We start from the raw sequence: 23,617 nt of genomic DNA on the forward strand, positions 1-23,617 counted from the left end.
TTGCGTGGCTGGAGGTGGGGTTTCACCTGAAATGGTTTAAGTTTTATGAATAGTTTAATTAGTGATTTTATTTGATTTGTTTTTTGCTCACCTAAACCACAAAATCTCAGCGTCAATTTGGATGTTTTGAGTGATTGGTTGGAATCCATCATTGATTCCAGAAATTTAAGCAGAGAAGTTTTAACTGTAATTGAAATTATTTGCATTATTTATTATTTTTAACGTTTAATTATAAAGATGAATATTTAACATATCCAATGACACCTTCATTATAAATTAATTAAAGGCACACATTAAGATTAAATATCTCATTGAATGAATGACTCACCTCATGTCTGCCCAAAAAGAAGGCATGCGTGTAACTTTCAACCGGAGACTTGATAGAATCAGCCTTATTCTCAGAACATTGAAGGTTTAGGTGTCTGCCTAAAATATCTCTTAAAATTTCCAAACGAGCTTCATTGCTTTCCTTCAAAACTGAATACTTTGCTTCTTCTGATTCATACTGTGTGGGAATACTTCCAAATGTACCTAATATGTAAGAAAGTAATAAATGTAAAAAATGTTAAAATGTTAAACTGCATACATCCTTATGGATTTGCTAAAAATCGTGCCTTAAAGCAAATTGTTAGATTAAGATTAAGAACTATGGGAGAAAATAATCAAACAAAAAATCTCACTTCCAATTATTTTTTAACAGTGCTGCAGTTACAAGATTATGTGGAGCTCTTTATATTTACTTCAAATCTAATAATTAAAATTATAAATGCCATAGACATAAAACAATGATATATATGTAAGAGATGTGTAGCGGTATTATGTAATTTAGTATATGGCTAAATGTCACCAGTTTATAAGCCAATAATAATAATAAAACAAAAAAAGATTAAGAACTGAAAAAATGAGATTTTGAAAAATTTTGACTTATTTGATTTTATTTTTTAATGTTTGAATTTTTTGCACATTATAACTTCCTGTAGGGCAAGTTTATAATAATGAGCCAAAAATCGAAATGAAAATTTTTGCATTTCTTCACGTTTTAGAGGTTTCTGAACATTTTGTCATACACCAGAAAAAATGTGATGTTTGTGTTTTTGTGTGTGAAAAATTTTAGGCCAAGCAGGTCTAGCCGTTACGAAGATACAAAGCTAAATGTGCAAAAATTGCACCATACACCACTAGTTAATTTTAATTTTCGGTACAGGAAGTTCTAGCAATTTGCCTTATAGCACGATGCTATGCACCATTAGGACTAACTAAAGTTGGAGATTGACAACCGGATATTAAAAATAAGTTTTTTTGAAGTTAAAAATAAGCCCATAAGTTTTAGAAAATCTGAATCGTTCTTGTCGACAAGAACTGTTTTAGTAATGCATTTGTGAACAATTATTATTAGGAAATAATTAGGAACATTCCAATTACATTCCACTGAAGATGATACAAAGCAATGTGTCTAAATGTATGGAAACAATAAAAATGGTAAAAGTTCCTACATGTTTTTAATTGATGTATTGCCCTGAAGATTGAATCTCTCACATTTCAACATCAAAATTATTAAAGATTTTACATATACATATATATATATATATATATATATATATAAATATATTTATATTTTGTTATAGTTATAATGTGGTAATCATACCTGACTAAAAACAGCTCTTCCAATGGAAGATGCACTCAATTTATTATTCTGATCGGGCAGTGCTGTGGCCAACAATAAACTAGGCGTGTGCCATGTTTCTTCTGCACCCAAAACCTCAACCGATAACTTATGGGGTCGTCCATAAGAATCACGAACTTCTATTGAGGACGGAGCTCGTGGTTGAACAGAAGAACTTCTATTAAATAAGAACGTGTTCATTTATAGATACAAGCATTTAATGGCAATTAAAATTACCCTTGAGATTGATTATTTTCTTCAATGGAATCATGCATGAAATGCTTTCGTGCTGGTGAAGCCTGATAACAAAATATATGATGCATCATTCGAACATTTTGCCATCTGCCATAAGAGAAACGGACAAGCTCGTGCTCGCGTACCTAAAAGTGTACTTTAAATTTTAAAATATAAAATTTTAATAGTTAATAACTGATCTGTTATGTACCTCTGCAGTTTTGTACGTGGGAAGCACTGTATGTATCAAATCTGAACACAAACACAGCAGTTTTCCACCTTTTAGTAAATAATTCAATAATCTAGGAGCAACATCTGAAGAAACGGTTCCGCAAACTATGACTAGCAAAGCATTGTCCATCCAAGTGTCCGTCATGACTTGTGGTTTAGTTAGAGTATATATTGTATATCTGATAACAAAGAAATAAATGTTAAATTCCAGAAAACAATATAATAAGGTAAAAAGGTTATCCTCTTTACCATATAATAATAATAATAAAACAATGTAATACTTATTTTTCTGCAATATACTCTTCAGAGCACTCTTGACATTATCAACAGCTACCAAACTTTCAGAAAACACCAATATATTTGGTGGTTTAATCTTTCCTGCATATTTCCTTAATTCAAGTGTTTCATCAGATATTTCCACTTGGCTCTTGAAAGTGACCGATTTTGGTGACCCTGTCATTTTCGAAATACTTTGAGATCTAATTTCTTCATCAGTCTGTATAGGCCTTTGTTCTAAATCTCTTATGGTTAAAACTGGTTCTGGGAGTATTGTAGATCTATGAGTTCCATTTTTAAGGATTTTTGGACTAGATGTAAGTGGTTCATTTAGAGTCGTTTTACTAACTTTAAATCTGTCTGAAGGTTTGGCAATTAAAGGCTTTTTAACATCCTGTACTTCTTCATGTTTAAGTATACTCGTTTTGGTCTCTTGAACAGGTGCGGGTTCTGGGACAACTTTTTCATGTTCTTCCACCTGTTTCATTTGTTGGCTCGTACTAGACAAATCATTTTGCAATTCTACACATTCTACTTCATCTTTGAGCTTAACATTACTCTCTATATCATAAGTATTGTCACTAAGCTCCTTAAACATAGAGGCATGTAGTAGTAGATTATCAGTGTTTAATACATTTTGCAAGATGCATTGTCTTGTTCGGTCATTGCTTTGAATGCTTTTTGGTTTTCCATCAACATCAACAGCTGTAAAATAATATGATAGATGATGATAGATATATAAGATTTGTTTGGTGTATTAGAAATGACAATACACAACCGTCATACGCATGCGCACACCGATTTTGTTCGTTCGGCGGGTGCCAATATGAATTCCAAATGTTGTAGATCTTAAACTTCCAGAAGGATAAGTTTGTTTTCGCAAATAAAAAATCGATTCAGTTTTACGTTTTCGCGACGTTTCAAGTCGTTCTGAATCGAATAAGGCCAAATTTGTAAAAAAGAGCGCCGATTTTTGACCTTTCGTCGACGTTTTCCTAAATGGCTGAGCCGACGTCACAAATTTAAAATCCATTCTATGTAACTCGATAAGGACTAAAGTTTGTAACTCTTGTGCGACGATTGGCAGAGCCGTTTCTTTGTAATTAGCCGAAAAGTGTAAATTTTTTGGTCGACGTCTTAGCCTACAATTTTGAACTTAGCGAAGTTTATAATTCTTCAAGGCATTTTGCCTTAAGGCACGTTGCTTGAACTTTCCGACATGTATAAATTTTTTACTTAATTATTAATAAATGAATATGTATATTACTTTATGAGTAATTTATAAGTATGCCAAGTGGCTATATGATTTCATACTGTGAAAAATTATTGCCAATTATTCAATTCAGTACAATTTTCCAGATTATTGAAAATCGAACTATTAGTATCTAATACAACTCGGAATAGTTTCTAAAAGCACTGCCGAATAATTAAAATATAGATAAATTTATATAATTGAACCACTTTTTGCAGGACTATAATTTGTCAATTATTTTTAACTAAGACCAGGTTCTTTATCGCCATACCATCAAGTACCATTAAAATCATCGAATGTTTTTTAACAAACAATTGCGAGAAAATGACCTGACCGATCTTAGTCCAAAAATAGTAATCAGCACTGTTCTCAAATAACATCTGTAGAAAAGTATTTGAATTTTCAAAATCGGATCAGATGTTTTGGCTAAAACGCTGCAAAAAAATTTTGCACTTTTCTGCTAATTTTGAAGAAACGGCTCATCCGAACGTACCAACAACAACCAACGCGAGAGCTTACCAAGTTTAATCGAACGGCTTGTAAATTTTAAAATCAGTAAAGCCGTTTTTGAGAAAACGATGAAGAGTCTAACTTTAACAACAAACGTCAAAGAACGCTACTGATTTCAAACTTTGATGAATTTTAAAAATTAAATGACTTATCGTAGGCCCCTAATATTTAAGTATGTTCTTTAGGACCATAATATGTAATAATATATAAAGTATCATAAAATTCATCTTTTTTTTTAACATTTAATTACGAAGAAAACGGCTTAGCCGGCTATATTGAATGGCTTTTAAATTTTTGAAAACATACAAAACACACACACTTTTCCAAATTTGGTCTTATTCGATTTCGAATGACTTGATACGTCGAGAAAACATAAAATTAGCAAATCGGATTTTTTGCGAAAACAAACTTCTCCTTCGGGAAGTTAATAATGATATGATAGAAGGGAAAACAAATATGTACAGACTAGTCTAACTCAGTTAAATTAGGATTAGTCTAATTCAGATTTCACTAGGTTAAAGACTCTGACTAGTTCAATGTTAGCTCTAAAAAAAATGTAGCAAAAATAAAGCGAGAAATTGCAAATGTTAAACAATGTGTGATACCTAAGTTTTCAATACCATAAATCTTGTACATGAAACTCACTTTCTATTCTCAGTAATTCCATGCCTCCATTTATGTAAATGTCTCCTTTTAAAATTTCTGAGCAAGTTCTGTCAACTGTTGCAGTTCTGTCAACTGTTGCAATGTGGAAGACAGAACCATGCAGAAGGTTTTATCAAAATGCCATGCAATTAGTGATCCATAATGCTGCAACTGGTTTTAATAAAAAGCATTCGTTAAAATACATTTGAGGAGAAAAAATTACAAGTTAATAATTGCATGAATATAAATCAAATAAAATATACAGATGTATGTATTTTAATAGCTGACAAGGAAGCAAATATCATCAATATAATGTAGCAAAATTCAAGTATGTATAGTATTTGACTTGAAATTTGTATTATTTATGAAATGGAAAATTATTGCCACCTAGCTTCTTAGATAGTAAAAATAATATAGGAATATATTTCATTTATTCTTACATCGAGTTTTTCAAATTGTTGTCCATTATATTCCTTTAGCTGAGCCTCTATTAATAGTTTTAAATCCTCAAACCGATTAAAAGTGCTTTCTGAGAGTGAAGTATCTTCTACAAAGAACATACATAATAACGCTATAATTAGTATGTTATATTGATATGAATTTTGAGCATTTTATGAAATTAGATCAGTTTAAATTAATAATGATAATTTACAAAAGCACATGAACAAGTTTGCAAGCAAATTGAGCGTTGCGATTTAATATATTTACACTATTGTTATTATAAGCTCTAGGTAATTACTATAGTAATATTATTTTGATAAAAATGAATATTAAATTTTGTATGTATTTCTAAAACAAATTCGTGTCCTCATTTGGCATAGAAATAAAAAAAACTAGTGGTACATGGCATCGTGCCTTAATGCAAATTGCTAGACCTCCCGTACTTGAAAACTTTTTAAATAAATGACAAAATTCTACTTGCTTGAAAATTTTGTAACCCATTCAAGTCAGTTGAACCGTACTGATGTGAAAATGTCGAAATCATTTGTTTGAACTATTTAAGTAAAGTATAAACACTATAAATCTTAGTGCAGAACCAATAAAAATAAAAAAATGCATGTCATTTTTTGTTAAAATCTCTCCAAAATACATGATAATGTGATGAGCATTTACATATCTAGAGATAATTTTTGACCGCCAAAAACGCTTTTTTTACTTTTTTTGGAACTACGAAACCGTTTGACCTGCCGTCTCAAAAAATCAATCAGTTCTTCATTTCATCAAAACAATTAAAATTATGTTTTAATCATTCAATCGATCGCTCCATTCTCTCAAAAATTGTATTGCACTTTTTCCCATTATCTTCGAAACGGTTGGACCTGCCTTTGCCAAAACTAATCAACACGACTACCCATCAATTGGAATCGAATGTTTTGCGAATCATCTAAATCAGTTAATCTAATTTTTCTAAGGTGTGACGAATGTTTAGAAACCTACTTTGAAACGTAAAGATAAGTGTAAAATTTCATTTTCATTTTTTTCAATTACTATAACTTACCTTTACGGAAGTTAAAAAATATTCTGTAGCAATCATTTGGAAATCGTGCTGATTAGATTTTTACAGAGATGGGTCAGGCCGTCTCTTCGTAATTGATGGTTACATTTTTTTCAATAAATTTATAGAATATTTATATAGCATTAGAGTACGACTAGACATGGTTTTATTGAACATACTAAAATATTATAATCCTACGAAAAGCGGTTCAATTACAAAAAATATTTAAAATTTGAATTATTCGACTGCGCTTTTAGAAACCACTCTATCTATGTATTAGGCACTTATTTGTTTTTCAATCATAAACATAAACAAAAAATAAACAAAAACGTGTAATCTTTTTTTTTTCAGAAACTTTAATAATCTGCACTAGTTTCTTTCATTATAACGCTCCACAGAAATTTTAAATCGCTCATACATTAACTTATATTGATTTCTTATTAAGTAAGTCGATTATTTACACATGTCAGAAAGCTCATGCAACTTGCCTTAAAGCAAAATATATTTTTTTTGTTACTTGCAAGCACACTAAATATTTTCCTCGTTAATTGAAATCCAGCCGTTTTGGATATGCGAAGCAAAGAGTGCAGAAAATAGAAATCGACTTTTTGAGAGTAGGAGCATCAGATATGAATGATTCAAAAAACATTTAATTTGTAATGATACTGAAAAGTGGTGATTAGTTTTAGGCAAAACTAATCATCGGTCCAGCCGTTTCGGAAATATTGAGCGATCTCTCAAAAATTGGAGTTTTAGAGAGAATGAAATATCAGATTTGAATGGCTCAAAAAACCTTTTGCTTGTATTGGCGAAACGATTAATTTTGGGAAAGCAATGATAAAAAATGCCAGTTTGGGGTCGTTCAAGTATTACGCAGATTTATTACAATTATTTACCCCCCCCCCTCCTACCCCTCTTGTCAGCAAAAGTAAGCAAAGCTCTTACTCCCCACCCCAATGCTTACGTAAACATTTTGCAATTAATGTATTGTTTTTAAAATACTACCTATGACGTAATCATCATTTAGACCCAAAATAAGCAAATCAATAACCCCCCCGCCCCCCTATAGTGCTTACGTAATACTTGAACGGCCACTTTTTGAGAGAACTAAGCATCCGATTTGAATGATTCAAAAAACTTTCTGCTTGTTTTGACAAAATAAATGCTTTTGGAAAAAAAAATATTTCAAAATTTTTTCAAGTTTTTTTTAAAAAAAAAAAATTTTTGTACATGTATCCAAAATAATTTAGATTTTAATTTTAATTCTAGCTGAAGTTCTAAAGCTTACTTATATACTTTAAATAAACAATTTTAACTTTGTAATTAAGTTTATATAACTCTATAAATATTAGACAATGTTACAATATTTATAATAATTTATATGAAAACATTTAATAATTCTCGAATATTTCGTTACGGTACGCGAAGTTCCAGCAATTTGCCTTAAGGCACGATGCCATACACAACTAGTTTTTTTTTAATTTTCAAAAATGATTTTGAATTTCGGGAAGTAATCGGGTTTTAATTTTAATTTTAGCTAACATTCCAAAACTCACTCATATTTGAGATAAATAGCTTAAACTTTGAAGTTTAGTTAATATAATTCTTATTGTTAGAAATATGAGATAAAATCCTTTATTCTAACTCCGCTCATATAAAGCGACATAAACGCCGTCATCCAATACATAATCTCTTCTATTTTGTCTATGAAATACGAATAATGAAAGTTATAGATACAGTATTTGTAATAATATATTTGAAAACATTTAATAATCTCGAATATTTCATTACGAAACGAGTAGTTCCAGCGATTTGCCTTAAGGCACGATGCCATACACCACTAATTTTATTACCTTTCCTTTTACTCAAAAAAGACGAGAAACAAGTTTATTTAGGCTGTTACAGGAGTCACCCTTTAACTTGTAACTTACAAATTAGTTTTGTTAGTTAATGTTGCAAATTGCACTATTTAATAATAAACTAAACAATTACCATTCTCATACCTATCTCAACTGATTCATAATCTCTAGCAGTAATCCAATCCGATATAAATAATTTTCGCGAAGGAAACAATGTGCAAAGTCTCAAAGGCCCTTCCAGTTGCAAGACTTCGCAAACACGGGCCTTCGATATGTTGACTGAATTTACAAGGCACGGACCTGTGACATCTGAAAAAATAGAAAAAAGTTATATAATAAGATATAAAATTATTGCAAATTAAATTAATATTTATAATATTTATAACTTTTGTTGTTGGTAGTTGAAATAGGAGAATGTTTTTAATATTATGCATTTATAATATTATTAGTTAAAGGAGAACGATGCATAAGTTGATAGTTGAAATATGAAAATTTATATAAGCGATTTAAGAATAATAACAGAGAAAATTGCACTTTACTTAACAGAGTTTTTGTAGAAAGCTTTCTTAAATTTATGAACTTTTTTAACATCGTTAACATAATATCAGATCATAACCTTTTACATATTTAACATCCCGTGGGGTATGTTACAGTAATCGCAAAAAAATCGAAAATAAAAATTTTATATATCTTTATATTTCAGAGGTTTCTGAACATTTTGGCATACCATAGACAAAATGTGTGTGCATATACAATTTTTTGGTTCGACTATTTCGGGAACACGGATCAACCGATTTGAATAAATAAAAAACATTCGATTCGTATTGATGGAGAGACGTGCTGCTTAATTTTCGCAAAGGCAGGTGCAGAAGATACGGGACAAAAGTGCAAAAATGTTAATTCAGTTATTGAGAAAATGTAGGGTCCGATTTGAATGATTCAAAAAATATTTTATTTGCATTGACAAAATGAAAAACTGATTAATTTTTTAGGTAGGCAGGTTCATCGGTTTCGGAGATTCAACAAAAAAGTAAAAAAAATATGCCATTTGGCGGTCAAAAATGCGAATTATCAGATATTTTGTACAGTTGTCAGTAATAAGTATAAATTTCGATTACATTTCTAAGAGTTCCATACCAATGGTTATCCATTAAACTGCGACGCGGCGCTAACGCGTTTTGATTAAACAAAGAAATAAAACAGCTACGTAGCGCTATTGTTTTGAAAAAAAAGTTCAAAATTTTTAATAAATTTCACAATATGAATAAAATCAAAATCCAAAAATAAAAAAAAAACAATTTTTCAAAAATTTCAAAAATGTCAAGAATCAAAATTCTTTAAAGTTTTCAAAAAAAATTAAAGCTTTTTTGAAAAATTTAGTTTTCAGTTTTCGGGAAGTTCCAGAAATTTGCCTTAACAACAAGTAGTTTTAATAACAATCAGAACTACGCGTTCATTGAGCTGTGATTACGTACATCCTAACATAAAATTTTTCTTCAAAGGACAACCCAGTGGTCAACCACACTTCTTTTAGGAGTAGGCTATATATATATACACCTAAGTCTGTTTTTACACGGTCTTTTTGTGCACGGTTTTGATATAACACGGTTTGAAAATTGAAGATTTTTAATTTTTTACGCGATTTTATTCCATTTAGCACGATTTGAAATTTTATGTACTTAAATTTTTTTTGTCAAATTTAATTTTTGCGAAGTATGTTCATATCACAAAAAAGTATTTATGAAAGAAAAAAGTCTGAAACCATCGATAGTATCGATAGTATCGATAGTTTGCGAACACTAGCTTAAAGATTTAAGTGAATTCCCCTTTAGCGCGTACAAACAATTTTTACTGGTCAAAGCAAATGTGAATAGCACTAATTTAGGGGAATACCCTAAAAATTCTTGTTTTTCACTAATTTTAATAGGTTTTGGAGATTAGGAACAAATCACCCATTTTTGTATAAGATCAATGTCTTTTTTACACGTTTTTTTTTGTACACGGTTTTTTCTGGAACCAATCTCCGTGTAAAAACAGACTTAGGTGTATATATATATATATATATATATATATATATATATATATCTAATATATATTAGATATATGTATTTCTGATAGTATTGGCGTAATATATTGCGGAAATGCTGCAAAGGCGATTTTTTCTTGAAATTATATTTGGGATATATAATCTCGACTGGAAACTAGATATCATTCTGCGTGTTATCAAACTGTCCGAAATTGGGATCAAATCTGGGATTAGTTAGTACTTGCCCACGTTTCTTTAAATATTATACGACGACGGGCGTAATCGATGTGTCATCAAAGTTAATATACTTAATAGTTATTCAATACATATGCAACTATACACATTATAACTCTAATAACTAATTATAAAAGAATCATTAACTTCCTAAAAGAAAAGTTTATGTTTTCTCGACAAAAACCGATTTGCTAATTTTATGTTTTCTCGGCGTTTCAAGGCATTCTGAATTGCATGATACCAAATTTGAAAAAAGTAAGAGTATGTATATGTATGGCTTTGTGTGTATGTGAGCCGATTTTTGACTTTTCGTCGACGTTTTCTCAGAAACGGCTGAACCGATTTCAAAAATATAAAAGCCATTCGATGTATCTCGATGAGGTACAGCGAAAATTAGTTTTGGACGACGATTGGCCCAGCCCTTGCTTTGAAATTGACCAAAAAGTGTAATTAGCAAAAAAGTGTAAGTGTAAAGAAGTCAAGAAAACATTAATCATTTTTTTCAAACTTCGATGGATTTGAATATGTAGAATTAAACGACTTGTCGTAGGGCCGTGATATTTTAGTATGTTCTATAAGACTCTGACCATGATATCTATCGCCAAAAAAGTTTCATAAAAATCGTCAAATTTTTTTGTAGTGATTTATGAGTATTCCGAGTTGGTATAGGGCATCATAATGTGAGAACAATTGCAGATTATTCAATTCTATACTAATAAAGCAAAATAGTAAAGCCTTTACTAATTTATTTTATTAGTTTAAAATAGGATAATGTTTAATTGTTTTTCATATTATGATGTCCTAAATCTGGGGATAAAAATGTAATTTTAGGGTGTAAAAAGTATATAGTTTTAATTGATATTTACTGAATTTGCTACGTAGTTGTTCGTATAGGGGCAATCTTTCTTCGCCTTATGTTAGGCAAAAATATTTTGGGGAATAATTAAAAAGATCCATATATCAACTCGGCATACTTATAAATCACTTATAAATTAATATATTGATTAAAACGATTATTCTCTAATATCAAGAAGTTCATGTAACTTGCCTTAAGACAAAATGCCATTTACAACTAGTTGTATATGTTTGTATGTATATGTTAAATCAATTGATCAGTTTTCTTATATGTCCGAAATGTAAAAGTAAACAAACTAGTGGGGCGCATGGCATCGTGCCTTAAGGCAAATTGCTGAAACTTGCCGTACCAAAAAATTTTTTTTTAAAAGATTAACATTTTTGAAAAAAAATTACTCTGAAAAATTGGATTTTTGAGAAACTATAAATTTTTGTCAGAAATTTACTTTTTTTGAAAAAAAAGACTTTTTGAAGAAAAGTGTATTTTGAAATATTTTGGAAATTCTGAACTTTTTTTCAAAGCAATCGTACTGCTTTAACAGCATAGAGACGAAATATCGAAGCGCGTAAGCGCTGCGCCGCCGTCTAACGGATAAGCATTGGTACGGAACCCACAGGAATGTACACAAAATTTATTTTTATTTTTTTTTTATTTATTTTACATGGCTGTGGATCTTGCGATCATTACGCCAGTTATAATTTTACTTATTGTTAAAATGTCTATAAAATATCTCATAATTTGATATGCATATGTCTAATGATCATTTTTGACCGCCAGATGGCATTTTTTTTTACTCTTTTTACTAGATCTCCGAAACCGCTAGACCTGCCTTCATTAAAGTTTGATCAGTTCTTCATATTGTTAAATGTACAAGTAAAATGTTTTTTGAATTATTCAACTCGGATGCTCCATTCTTTTAAAAACTGAATTACCGTTTTTGGCACTGTTTGCCCCATATCTTCGGAACGGCTAGACCTGCCTTCGCTAAAAACTAATCAGCACGTCTCTTTATCAATACGAATCGAATGATTCTTGAATTATTCAAATCGCTTCATCCGTGTTCCCGAAATCGTCGACGAAAATTTGTATCCGAACACACATACATACACGCACACATACACACATATACACATTTAATAAAAAATAAATATTTTTAATTTCCATGCGGTATAATACCTTAGAAAAAATAGATGCAAGAGTGTGTATGTGTGTATATATGATATGTGTGTGTATGTGTGTACGTGTTCGGATACAAATTTTCGTCGACGATTTCGAGAACACAGTTCAACTGATTTGAATGATTCCAAATTGCCAAAAATGGTACTCCAGTTTTTGAGGAAACGGAGCGTCTGTTTCGAATAATTTAGAAAAGATTTTATTTGTATTGATAAAATGAAGAACTGATTAAATTTTTGGGAAGGCAAGTCTAGCGGTTTCGGAGATCGAGTGAAAAAGGTTAAAAAAATGCTATTGAACGGTCAAAAATTATCATTAGACATATGCACATCAAATTATCAATCTACAGAGATATTAATACTGAGTATAAATTTTGTTCACATTCTTATGGGTTCCGTAACATTGTTTGCATCTTCTTTAAAAAAGAATTAATCTTTAATACGGGAAGTTCCAGCAATTTGCCTTAAGGCACGATGCCATACACGAGTTTTGATTTAGGAAAATAAAATTATATAACATGTTTGCATACATGCGTATAAATGACATAAAACAAAGGTTATGCAATCATATTTACACCATATTCAAAACAGAAATTAAATTGAAAGATAATGTACTATATTTTGAAACTATGAAAATCGTTTGTAAAATTGGCAACTTTATTCTTATGTCAACAAAATAATAATAATAACAATAAACTGTAAGCTCTTACACATGTAATATTCATATGTGCATTAAAAATATAATCGTCGTTTTATATATTTATTATTGAAAAGAACTTCATAAATACCTTGTTCACCCAAAACATTCTCTGACATTTTATACAATACAACACTATAACGATCAGCCAAATATTTGCTTAAACGAGTTCTTAAAGAACCCAATCTCCATGCTTGTAACCATGTCGCAGCCATGTAATATAATGTAAATATCATGCTTTAGATAAAATTTTGTTCTATTTACAAAAAAAAACTAGATCGATTTCTTTAGCTCTCTTATCACAAAACTAGAGCATTTTTATCAGATTGTTTATATGCATTAGTTTGATTGAAACTATTATATCAAAGGATAAACAAGGATTATATAAATATTATAAGATATCACAACACAGTGTTTCATGATAGCATTATTTCTTGAAGCATTTGCACAAATTTGCAGTGTCTTTCAGAACTGTCAGATGTGACATTTTGTTCGATGACAATGTCAAAGGCTGCACAGAGTTCGCACTGGTCGCTGATAGATGGCGCAAATATAAAATTTATATTATTTTTGAAAAGCGGGATTTTTCAAATTTTGAATGTGTGTCCATTTTTATTAGTTTATACTTGTTTATCTATGTGTTCTACCATGGTATTATCAAAAACTAGTAGTGTATGGCATCGTGCCTTAAGGCAAATTGCTGGAACTTTCCTTACCAAGATTAATTTTTTTTTTAATCTTTGAAAAAATTTGATTTTTGGAAAATTTAAAATTTTTGAAAACAATTGACTTCTTTGGAAAAAAAAGTTTTTTTTATTTTGAAATATTTTGAAATATTTAACTTCCCGTAGGGCAAGTTATAGTAATCGCAAAAAAATCGAAAATGAAAATTTTTATATATCTTTACATTTCAAAACCTTCTGAACATTTTGGCATACCTTAGAAAAAATGGATGTATGCGTGTGTGTGTGTGCGTGTATGTATGTGTGTGCGGATACAAATTTTCGTCGACGATTCCGGAAACAAGGATGAAGCAATTTGAATATTTCAAAAAACATTCGATTCTTATTGATAAGGAGACGTGCTGATTAGTTTTTGACGGAGGCAGGTCTAGTCGTTTCGAAGATACAGGGCAAAAAGTGCCAAAAACGGTAACTCAGTTTTTAAGAGAACGTTTTTTTTGAAAAAAAAAAATGTTTTCTTTATTTTGACTTATTTTGGAAATTCTGAACTTTTTTTAAAGCGTACTGCTTTAACTGGTACGGAATACTGATAAATATTGGTACGGAACCCAAAGGAATGTAAACAAAATTTATACTTATTGTTAAAATCTCTATAAAATATCTGATAATTTGATGTGCATATGTTTAATGATCATTTTTGACCACCAAATGGCATTTTTTTCCTTTTTTTACTAGATCTCCGAAAAATAGATCTGCCTTCCCAAAAATTTAATCAGTTTTTCGTCTTGTCAATACAAGTAAAATTTTTTCTGAATGAATAAAATCGGACCCTCCGTTCTCTTAACAACTGAGTTACCGTTTTAGGCACTTTTTGCCCCGTTTCTTCGAAACGGCTAGACCTACCTATGCCAAAAAGTAATCAGCACGCCTCCTTTTTAATACGAATATAATGTTTTTTAAATTATTCAAATCGGTTGATCCGTGTTCATTTGGATCCGTGTCATTTTGGCGGTCAAAAATATCAAAAAAATGTACATCAGATTATCAGATATTCTATAGAGATTTTAATAATGTGTACACATTGTGTAAATTTCTTTGGGTTGGGTACCAAGATTTTCAATTACGGTACGGGAAGTTCCAGCAATTTGCCTTAAGGCACGATGCCATGCACCCCACTAGTTAACTTTCGGTAGGGTGAGTTATTGTAATGGGCCGAAAATCGGAATTGAAAATTTTTACATTTCTCGACGTTTTGAAGGTTTCTGAACATTTTAGCATACTTCAGAAAAAATGGATGTGTGTGTGTGTATCTATGTATGGATACAATTTTTCGCCCACGTTTTCGGGCGTACGGATCAACCGATTTGAATGGTACAAAAAACATTCGATTCCTATTGATAGGGAGAAGAGCTGATTAGTTTTTGGCAAAGGCAGGTCCAGCAGTTACGGAGATACGGAGCAAAAAGTGCAGAAAATAGAAATCGAGTTTTTGAAAGAACGGAGTATCCGATTAGAATGATCGAAAAAGCATTCAATTAGTAGTGATTGGGAGAAGTGTTTATTAGTTTTTGGCAAAGACAGGCCCAGCCATTTCGAAGATACGGAGCTAAATATATAAAAAATAGCAGTTTTTGAGAGAATTAAGCGTCCAATTCAAATGATTCAAAGAACTTTCTGCTTGTCTTAACAAAATAATTGATTTTGAAAAAAAAAATTGTTTCAATTTTTTTTTTTTTTTTTAATTTTTTGTATATCGAAAATAATTCAGATTTTATTTTTAATTCTGACTATAGTCCAATATACTTTACAAATAATTTCAACTTTGCAATTTAGTTTATATAATTCTTATAAATATTAGTCAATGTTACAATTACAATATTTATAATAATCGTTACGGTACGAGAAGTTCCAGCAATTTGCCTTAAGGCACGATGCCACCCACCCCACTAGTTTTTATTTTATTTTAATAAACATTTTTAGTTATTAATATAGCATACAAGATCTGAATGGAATCGTTATTTGTTTGTTGATAAATATAAAAGATTTCCTTTCGCATATTTTCAATGATATCTCGGTAAATGATGCGCTAGGGAAACTTGATATAAAGGGTTTTTTTTCGAAAAGACCTATAAAATGTCCAAATCATTTAAATACCAGGGGGGTTTCTATTCTATATAGAATCACGACCATATACTTTGAATTTAATTAGAAGTTTTTTTTCGAATAAAAGGTGGAGATTTATAAATACTTTCTAATACTTGCAGACGGAGTAACAAGGACCACTTTTAATGCAAGGAAATCAAAACTTTGTAATACAATGAATGAATCGCACATAAGTAAGCAATTTTATAGAACAAGTTGCTCTATAAAATCTAATATTGTACTATTTTTTAAAGTGGCATTTGCCTAATTAAATTTGGTAGGTGTAAATGGAATTTTGCCTCAAGGCAAGTGGCATGAACTATCCGATATGTGTAAATAACCGATTTAATCAATGAATATTTGATTTGTATATGATTTACCTGTCTAACAGTCTACTTGTTTACCTGTTTAAGTACGCATTTTCAATTGTACTGTGTAATTATGCATTTTTAATTGTCCTCCTGTGTAAGTTTTCTACTTTTGTACCTGCCTACCTGCCTCGCATTTACTTGTCTACTTGTGCCTATTTACCTGTCTACCTGTCAGCAAATCGTTTTTTTTTTTTTTGCAAAAGCATAATATTCACCTTTGTGAAGTTAAAAAAACAATAAATTTAAAAATTTTCGGTATTTACTTTGCTAGGAGTATTTTCAAAGTTTTGAACTATTGAATAAACAGAACATAATAGCACCACTTATGCATTACATGGTTAAATTAGTCTGTTTCGACTTGTAAAAGTTCAAATAACCAGCATTAATTTACGAGTAATAACAAAGTCATTATTATTCAATAGTCCTATACAATTCCAACTGGAATAAAAGTTAATTATAATATTTAAAACTATAAATAAAAAAGAAATTGTAACCATAAAGTATTCAATATCATTATATAATAATGATTTTAAGTATTATCAAAAAATAATATGCCCAATTGAATTAATTCATTATGTCTTATTAACCATTTTGTACTACAAAATTAGTGCTAATTCAAAAACACTTACAGACCTTTGAAAATCAATTTTTAACAATAATTTACTTTTTTATAACTTCTTTATAACTAATTTGTTTTTTTAATTTATTTAAATAATAGATAAATTGATTATTCTGCTTCCTTATCCTCCGCGTCCAAAATAGTTTTGAAGCAGAAGGGTTGGAACAAATAACCCAAACCAGAGTAGAACTTACTCATGAACTCCACCCTGAAAATGGAAAAAAAAATTATTAAGAATGATCTGCGAGTAGAGAAATAATTGATAATTAAAATTATTTCATCATATTTTGCACTATACATTTTTTAATATTTTTTATATCCTATTTATAAAAAAATATTCAGAAAAGCATATTCGTTGTTTGTCAAAGCAGTATATATAAGATGCACCTTCATAAAATCTTATTGTGCAGCTTTGAATGAAAATGCTTCCATTAACTAAATTTATTAACAGGTAAACTATTTTAAAATTTTATTCATGGCAACTCAAAATTTAACTAGTTGGTATCTAGTTGGTAGTTGGTAACTAATTAAATTTTGAGTTAAGTCATGAATAAAATTTTAAAATAGGCAAGTATAAAATTCTTAAAGGCAAGTTACACGAACTTCCCGATATGTGTATGTGTAAATTAATTTAATAGTGGTTAAAAGTATTCGAAGTGGATTTATTACACATTATTGAAAATCGAACACGTCAACCCGGTCTGAAAGCAAATTTTCAAAAATCAATAATTTTTATAATTGAACCAGTTTCCGTAAGACTTTAATGATTTAGTATGTTTATTAAGACCAAGTTATACCAAATCTATCGTTATACCAAATAAATCGTCTAATTTTAATTTTAACAAACGTGAAAAAAACTACTCATTTTCTCAAACTTTGATGAATTTTTAAAATTAAACTACTTGTCGTAATGACGTAATATTTCAGCAAGTTATATAAGACCGTGATATATATCGCCAAAAAAATTCCATGAAAATCGGTTTAATTTTTTTTCAACAGTTAGTTACAAGAAAACGTCTCGGTAGATTTTCACCTAAAGCTAATCAGTATCATTCCGAGCTAATAACTTTCAAACAGTTTTTGATTTTTAAAAATCGATTCGGTACTATAAGCTTAAATGTGGACGAAAAGTTTAACATTTTTTTCAAATTACAAAGAAACGGTTTAGCCGATCGCTGCACAAAACTGAGAAAAGATAATTCACACCGAAATACATCGATCGGCTTTTAATTTTTGAAATCGGTTCAGGTGTTTTTAAGCAATCGTCGATAAAAGTTCTAAGTTTGACATACGCCAAAAAAAACGATTATAATTTTTGCAAAGTTTGATGAATTTTTAAAATTAAATGACTTGTCGCAAGTCCGCAGTATTTTAGTATGATCTATAAGACTATGGTATCTGCCATCAAAAAAAAAATCATAAAAATCGTCGAAAAAAAATTTTTAACACTTCATTACAAGAAAACTGCCCGGCCGATCTCTACCAAAAACTCATCAGCACCAATATCTTTCGAACGGTTTTTGAATTTTCAAAATCGATTCAGAACTGCGGGCTAAAACGTGGACGAAATGTTTTCACTTTTCTGCTATTGACAAAGAAACGGCTTGTCTGATCGTCGCGCAATAAATCGAATGGCTTTTAAATTTTTGAAATCGGCCCAGCCGTTTTTGAGAAAACGTCGAATTACGGCAAAAAATCTGTTCTCTCACACAACACACATACACACATACACACATTTCGGCATTTATGGGGACCAGAGGCAAGGGCAATGGAAAATCATGTATAAAAAAATTGAATCCAAAAATAAAATTGATATCCAACTATGAGTAACTTACCAGTGAAGACGCAGTGTGTGCAAGAACGCAGAAAGGCCTTCCATCATGACTAGGATGGCAATTGTGAATAGTGCCCACACGCAGAATATCACATAGAGCATAATCGAGCCAGTATATGTTGTTTGGCTCAATCCCATGGACAACACCATTTTCCACAATACGTCTGAAAGTTCTGTAATAGAATAAATTAGATTAACTCTTTGATTTGACATAGTTCATTAGAAGGATAGAAGCGTATAACTCATATAAAAAAATTTTTTTTAGTATTTTTACATTAAGGTGAGTGCTTAAGAGGGTATGGCGGAGCACAAAGGTCCAATTTGACTTTGAGCAATCAAAAGCAACTGTCTGGCTATGTTCAGTAAAACCTAGATAATTTATCTAATTGTAGAAATATGCTTTTTGCTATTTGTACCTAGTCAATTGTACCTAATAGGCGCGGTAAAATCGGACCAGCAGGAGGCAAAGAGGTCCAAAATCTTATTTTTAATTTTAAAGAGATTTTACGAAATAATACCTATTAATATTAATGCGTTACTCAATAAGTCCGTAGGATAGCACATAGATGATGTAGCTATGTTTTCAACCATATGGTTTGTAGGAAACAGCAACTTTAAGATAGACTTTAAGAAGATATATGTCAAAATTTCATGACAATCGCTACCTTTGAGTTTTTCGAAACCATAAATTCAAAGAAACTTTTGTGTTTATTTATCATTGGTTTTTGATGGGTAAAAATCGCTTAATAAGTATTATCTGGACTGTTCCAAATTGAGGTAGATGGTGAAGAAGTGGTTGCCTGATTTTAATCGTGGTCATACAGCCACTGACGATGCTGAACGCTCTGGAAGGTCAATTGAGGTGTTTACACCGGAAAATATAAAAAAGTTTTTAGAAACGTTTTGGAAAACCGAAAAGTAAAATTGCTAGAGATAGCTGACACCCTAAAGATATCAATACAACGTGATGGACATATCGTTCACGAATATTTGAATAGGAAAAACCTCTGTGCTAAACGGGTGCCGCGCAAACTCATATTTGACCAAAAGCATAACGGGTTGATGATTTGTAAGAGTATTTGGAGCTGTTTAATCGAAATAAAAGTGAGTTTTTGCATCAATATATCACCACGGAAATGATCTGGCTTCAACACTACACTCCGGAGTCGAACAGACAGTTAGCCGAGTGAACTAGAGACGATGACGAGAAAAAATGCAACCAATTAGCTGGCAAGGTTATCGCGTCAGTTTTTTGGGATACGCAAGAAATGATCTTCATCAACTATCTGGAAAAAGGCCAGACCATCAATAGAGACTATTGTATAAAGTTATTGAAACATTTGAAAATCAAAATCGGGAAAACGGCCCCATTTGAAAAAGAAACCGTGCTGTTCTATCAGGACAATGCACCAAGTCACAATTCCGTAAAAATAGTTGCCAAAAAAACTTGAAAGAGGCTCCAAATCGCTTTCCTACTCACTATGTTTTCTAGATCTGTTCCCCAGCGGCCGAATTTTGTGGCTAAGTACGAATTGTACTACAACAATGGTTTCGAAAAGTTCGAAGTTCACTATAATCTATTAATTAGAAACTATATTAAATAAAAAAAAAATGCCAAAAAAATGATTTTTCTTTATTATCCTACGGACTTATTGAGTGAAGTGATATATTTCATGGATACATTTTTAACTCTGTATATACTTAACCTTGATCTGGTATTTTATCAGAAATATTTATCATCGAAGTTGGAATAAATATTTATTTAATTTATCCCCTATAATCTTGCTTTTTCTAATTTTTAACTTCCCGTAGGGCAAGTTATAGTAATCGCAAAAAAATCGAAAATGAAAATTTTTGCATTTCTCGACGTTTCAAAGGTTTCTGAATATTTTGGCATACCTTAGAAAAAATGGATGTATGTGTGTGTGTGTGTGTGCATGTATGTGCGGATACAAATTTTCGTCGACGATTTCGGGAACACCGATCAACCAATTTGAATAATTCAAAGAACATTCGATTCGTATTGATAAGGAGACGTGGTGATTAGTTTTGGCAAAGGCAGGTCTAGCCGTTCCGAAGATACGGGGCAAAAAGTGCCAAAAACGGTAACTCAGTTTTTAAGAGAACGGAGCGTCCGATTTTAATAAATCAAAAAACATTTTACTTGTATTGACAAGGTGAAGAACCGATCAAATTTTCATAAAGGCAAGTCTAGCGGTTTCGGAGATCTAATGAAAAAAGTAAAAAAAATGTCATTTGGCGGGCAAAAATGATCATTAGACATATGCACATCAAATTATCAGATATTTTATAGAGATTTTAACAATAAGTATAAATTTTATTTACATTCCTATTGGTTCCGTACCAATGTTAGACGGCAACGCGGCGCTTACGCACTTTGATATTTCGTCTTTATGCAGTTAAAGCAGTACGATTGCTTTGAAAAAAAGTTTAAATCTTCCAAAATATGTCAAAATAAAGAAAAAAAATTAAAAATCTCAAAAAAAAAATTAAAAAAAAAATAATAATAATAATTATTTTTATCAAAAAAAAGTAATTTTTCGTCCAGTGTATATAGCAATGTATAGTTTCCCAAACATCTTATTTTTTCGAAGTAAAATTTTTTCAAAAATGTTAATTGTTTTTAAAAAAATAATAATTTTTGGTACGGGAAGTTCCAGCAATTTGCCTGAAGACACGATGCATTAATTGCTTTAAGACAGAATTCCACTTACAGCTAGTTTTCTGTTTAGTTGGTCCTTTTTACACCACCCACGAGTAAGCTTTTACAGAGGTTGTATAAAAAAGAGAATTGCTATTACACTTTTTACAATATTTTGAACGATGTAAGTATGACGTCGGCGTAAGATTTTTTTCGAGAATAGTCTCAATAGATGGGTAAAGTTCTAGATGGTATAATTCTTGATATATCATATATTTATAAAAATATTTGATACGTACGTGCGTGAGCAAGTGACAGGGCCCACAGACGCAAATAAGAGGCGGTGTGAGATACTGTACTCAGTACGTATTCAATGGTATGAATTGCTTGGTGAATGAAAATTTCACTCATGGGTTCTTCTTCGTGTTCTCCATGAGCTGCTTTTGGCGGTGCCTTTGGTGCCTCTGGCATACCGTTTTCTTGGCTGGAGACAACGTCTGAAGTCATTTCCATTCCTTGGTTTAAATCACCATTTGATTTAGCAGAATGAGGAGCTTCCTTAAGTTTATAAAAATAGATTATAATGTGATGATACTATATTATAAGCTTTTTACAATTGAAATAAATAACATCAGTGATTTTTCGGGTTGTTCTAAATGTTATTCGGTTTTTATCATTTAATGTAAGTCTACTATAATCAATGATACAATAATAACAATTACTACTTACATCTTTATTTTTCTTGGTTGCCATCAAATATAATGGTTTGCCTAAGAGCATGAGCGGAATACAGCAGAGCCCAATTAACACAAATATTTTTTGAATTTGCTGTTGTCCTTCAAACATAAATTCATCGCATTGTTCTGCTGGAGATCCTTGCTTGAATAACATCATGTTAATGAACAGAATCAAAACTGATGGTGCGCAGCAGGGTTCAAATCTGATGTCTATAATTTTAATGTTATGAAATTTATATTCCGCATATCATTTTTAACTAATAATTCAGATTCATTACCTGTATTATTTGCAGAGTACAAAATCCATTTAATAAACATCATGAACACCATGTAAGCAAAGAGAAGAACTAAGAAGACCAATTGGGGCAAAAATTCTACTAATATGCTGATCTTCTGGCGGAAATGACTGTAACAATACAATGATATAAGTTGTTGAAATTTATAAATATATTTATTATATATTTAGTAGAGTTGGCAAAAAAAAATGTTTTGACATCCATAATTTATAAATAAAATAATTCGGCATTATAATATCATCCATATTGAATGTTGATCACTTTTCAGAATGCCCCCTTAAATACATTTTTACACTTACACGTGATTGAATACGGCCATGCAAACTCCAAAAATCATGTGAACGACGCCGAAAATGATAGACAACTTCATTTTAAAGGAGTTCAAGAAAATAATTTTGTTGGTAGCCAGCTAAAAATAAAAAGTAAAAATGTTAGTCAGTTAATAAAAAAAATTGAATAACTTTTGCAATATAAATCTAATTTTGATTGATAAACATAAGCATTTTACATACATTTTTATTTAAATGTAAATACCGCTAATATAGCATGTACTTCTTTCATACTCTGAAAACTGATAATACATATGCTTATACCTTACCTGCCACATTGGATCTAAACCAATAGGATATGCTTCTCCAGCATCTGTTTTTGGGTCAAGAGTTAATTCTTCATTCTCCATCACAGTGGATGAATTATAATTTAATGTCCATCCAGAACCAAAAATGTTCATGGATAAGGAGAAAATATCGTTGTACACAAAGCCAGTGTACATCGAGAATATACCCATGAGGAGAATGATATAGCGACCGGAGAAAAATGTTCCAAATTTCACTGTTGATTTTTTTGGCACCCAAACTCTTTTCTCTAACTAACTACATGAACAGACCGAATACATCATAATTATACCGTGGCCAATATCTCCAAACATAATGCCGAACAAAAATGGAAAAGTAATGATGGTGTACAGAGCTAAAATATTAAAGAAAACGTATTATATTTTTATATTAAATCAAATGATTATATTACATTTATTTTAAATGATGTTCCAATTACCTTGATTTACTTCTCTGTAACTAGCAACTCCGTAGGCATCTATCAAGTTTTGGAAACCTTGAGTGAA

At 30.7% G+C, this 23,617-nt stretch overlaps 3 protein-coding genes across 3 annotated transcripts; all 3 read right to left on the bottom strand.

Annotated features, from left to right (window-relative positions):
- Positions 1–471: 471 nt before the first annotated feature.
- Positions 472–4,855, bottom strand: LOC113383666. The gene is made up of 6 exons (XM_026621917.1): positions 4,812–4,855; positions 2,410–3,109; positions 2,109–2,307; positions 1,901–2,043; positions 1,646–1,841; positions 472–531 (listed from the first exon to the last, which is right to left on the bottom strand). Exons 1-6 carry the CDS (start codon positions 4,831–4,833, stop codon positions 472–474), a joined length of 1,320 nt encoding a protein of 439 aa, XP_026477702.1. The 5' UTR covers positions 4,834–4,855.
- Positions 4,856–4,859: 4 nt separating this feature from the next.
- Positions 4,860–13,436, bottom strand: LOC113383667. Its single transcript, XM_026621918.1, has 4 exons — positions 13,245–13,436; positions 8,310–8,474; positions 5,252–5,358; positions 4,860–4,982 (listed from the first exon to the last, which is right to left on the bottom strand). The coding sequence occupies exons 1-4, from the start codon at positions 13,387–13,389 to the stop codon at positions 4,860–4,862; spliced, it is 540 nt and encodes a 179-aa protein (XP_026477703.1). The 5' UTR covers positions 13,390–13,436.
- A 3,508-nt stretch (positions 13,437–16,944) lies between these two features.
- LOC113382744 (V-type proton ATPase 116 kDa subunit a-like) lies at positions 16,945–23,295 on the bottom strand. The gene is made up of 7 exons (XM_026620972.1): positions 23,096–23,295; positions 22,797–22,906; positions 22,480–22,607; positions 22,215–22,411; positions 21,764–22,022; positions 18,804–18,975; positions 16,945–17,176 (listed from the first exon to the last, which is right to left on the bottom strand). The coding sequence occupies exons 1-7, from the start codon at positions 23,282–23,284 to the stop codon at positions 17,077–17,079; spliced, it is 1,155 nt and encodes a 384-aa protein (XP_026476757.1). The 5' UTR covers positions 23,285–23,295; the 3' UTR covers positions 16,945–17,076.
- Positions 23,296–23,617: the final 322 nt, after the last annotated feature.

The sequence above is a fragment of the Ctenocephalides felis genome, unplaced genomic scaffold (assembly GCF_003426905.1).
Source record: "Ctenocephalides felis isolate EL2017-DRISC unplaced genomic scaffold, ASM342690v1 CF-g0.4_SCAFFOLD_03570, whole genome shotgun sequence".
NCBI classification, from domain to species: domain Eukaryota; kingdom Metazoa; phylum Arthropoda; class Insecta; order Siphonaptera; family Pulicidae; genus Ctenocephalides; species Ctenocephalides felis.

What these genes read in the sequence shown, in the direction of transcription:
- LOC113383667 (XM_026621918.1), bottom strand. Translation starts at nt 13,389, where the DNA reads ATGATATTTACATTATATTACATGGCTGCGACATGGTTACAAGCATGG. An exon ending in TTATGAATCAGTTGAGATAG is followed by an intron (nt 5,359 to 8,309) that starts GTATGAGAATGG and finishes TGTTCTTTGTAG; the next exon opens with AAGATACTTCACTCTCAGAA. An exon ending in AACAATTTGAAAAACTCGAT is followed by an intron (nt 4,983 to 5,251) that starts GTAAGAATAAAT and finishes TATTAAAACCAG; the next exon opens with TTGCAGCATTATGGATCACT.
- LOC113382744 (XM_026620972.1), bottom strand. Translation starts at nt 23,284, where the DNA reads ATGGGTATATTCTCGATGTACACTGGCTTTGTGTACAACGATATTTTC. An exon ending in GTACTCTGCAAATAATACAG is followed by an intron (nt 22,412 to 22,479) that starts GTAATGAATCTG and finishes TTAAAATTATAG; the next exon opens with ACATCAGATTTGAACCCTGC. An exon ending in CCTGTCACTTGCTCACGCAC is followed by an intron (nt 18,976 to 21,763) that starts GTACGTATCAAA and finishes ATTCTATTACAG; the next exon opens with AACTTTCAGACGTATTGTGG.
- LOC113383666 (XM_026621917.1), bottom strand. Translation starts at nt 4,833, where the DNA reads ATGGAATTACTGAGAATAGAAA. An exon ending in AGTATATTGCAGAAAAATAA is followed by an intron (nt 2,308 to 2,409) that starts GTATTACATTGT and finishes CTTTGTTATCAG; the next exon opens with ATATACAATATATACTCTAA. An exon ending in CCACGTACAAAACTGCAGAG is followed by an intron (nt 2,044 to 2,108) that starts GTACATAACAGA and finishes GTACACTTTTAG; the next exon opens with GTACGCGAGCACGAGCTTGT.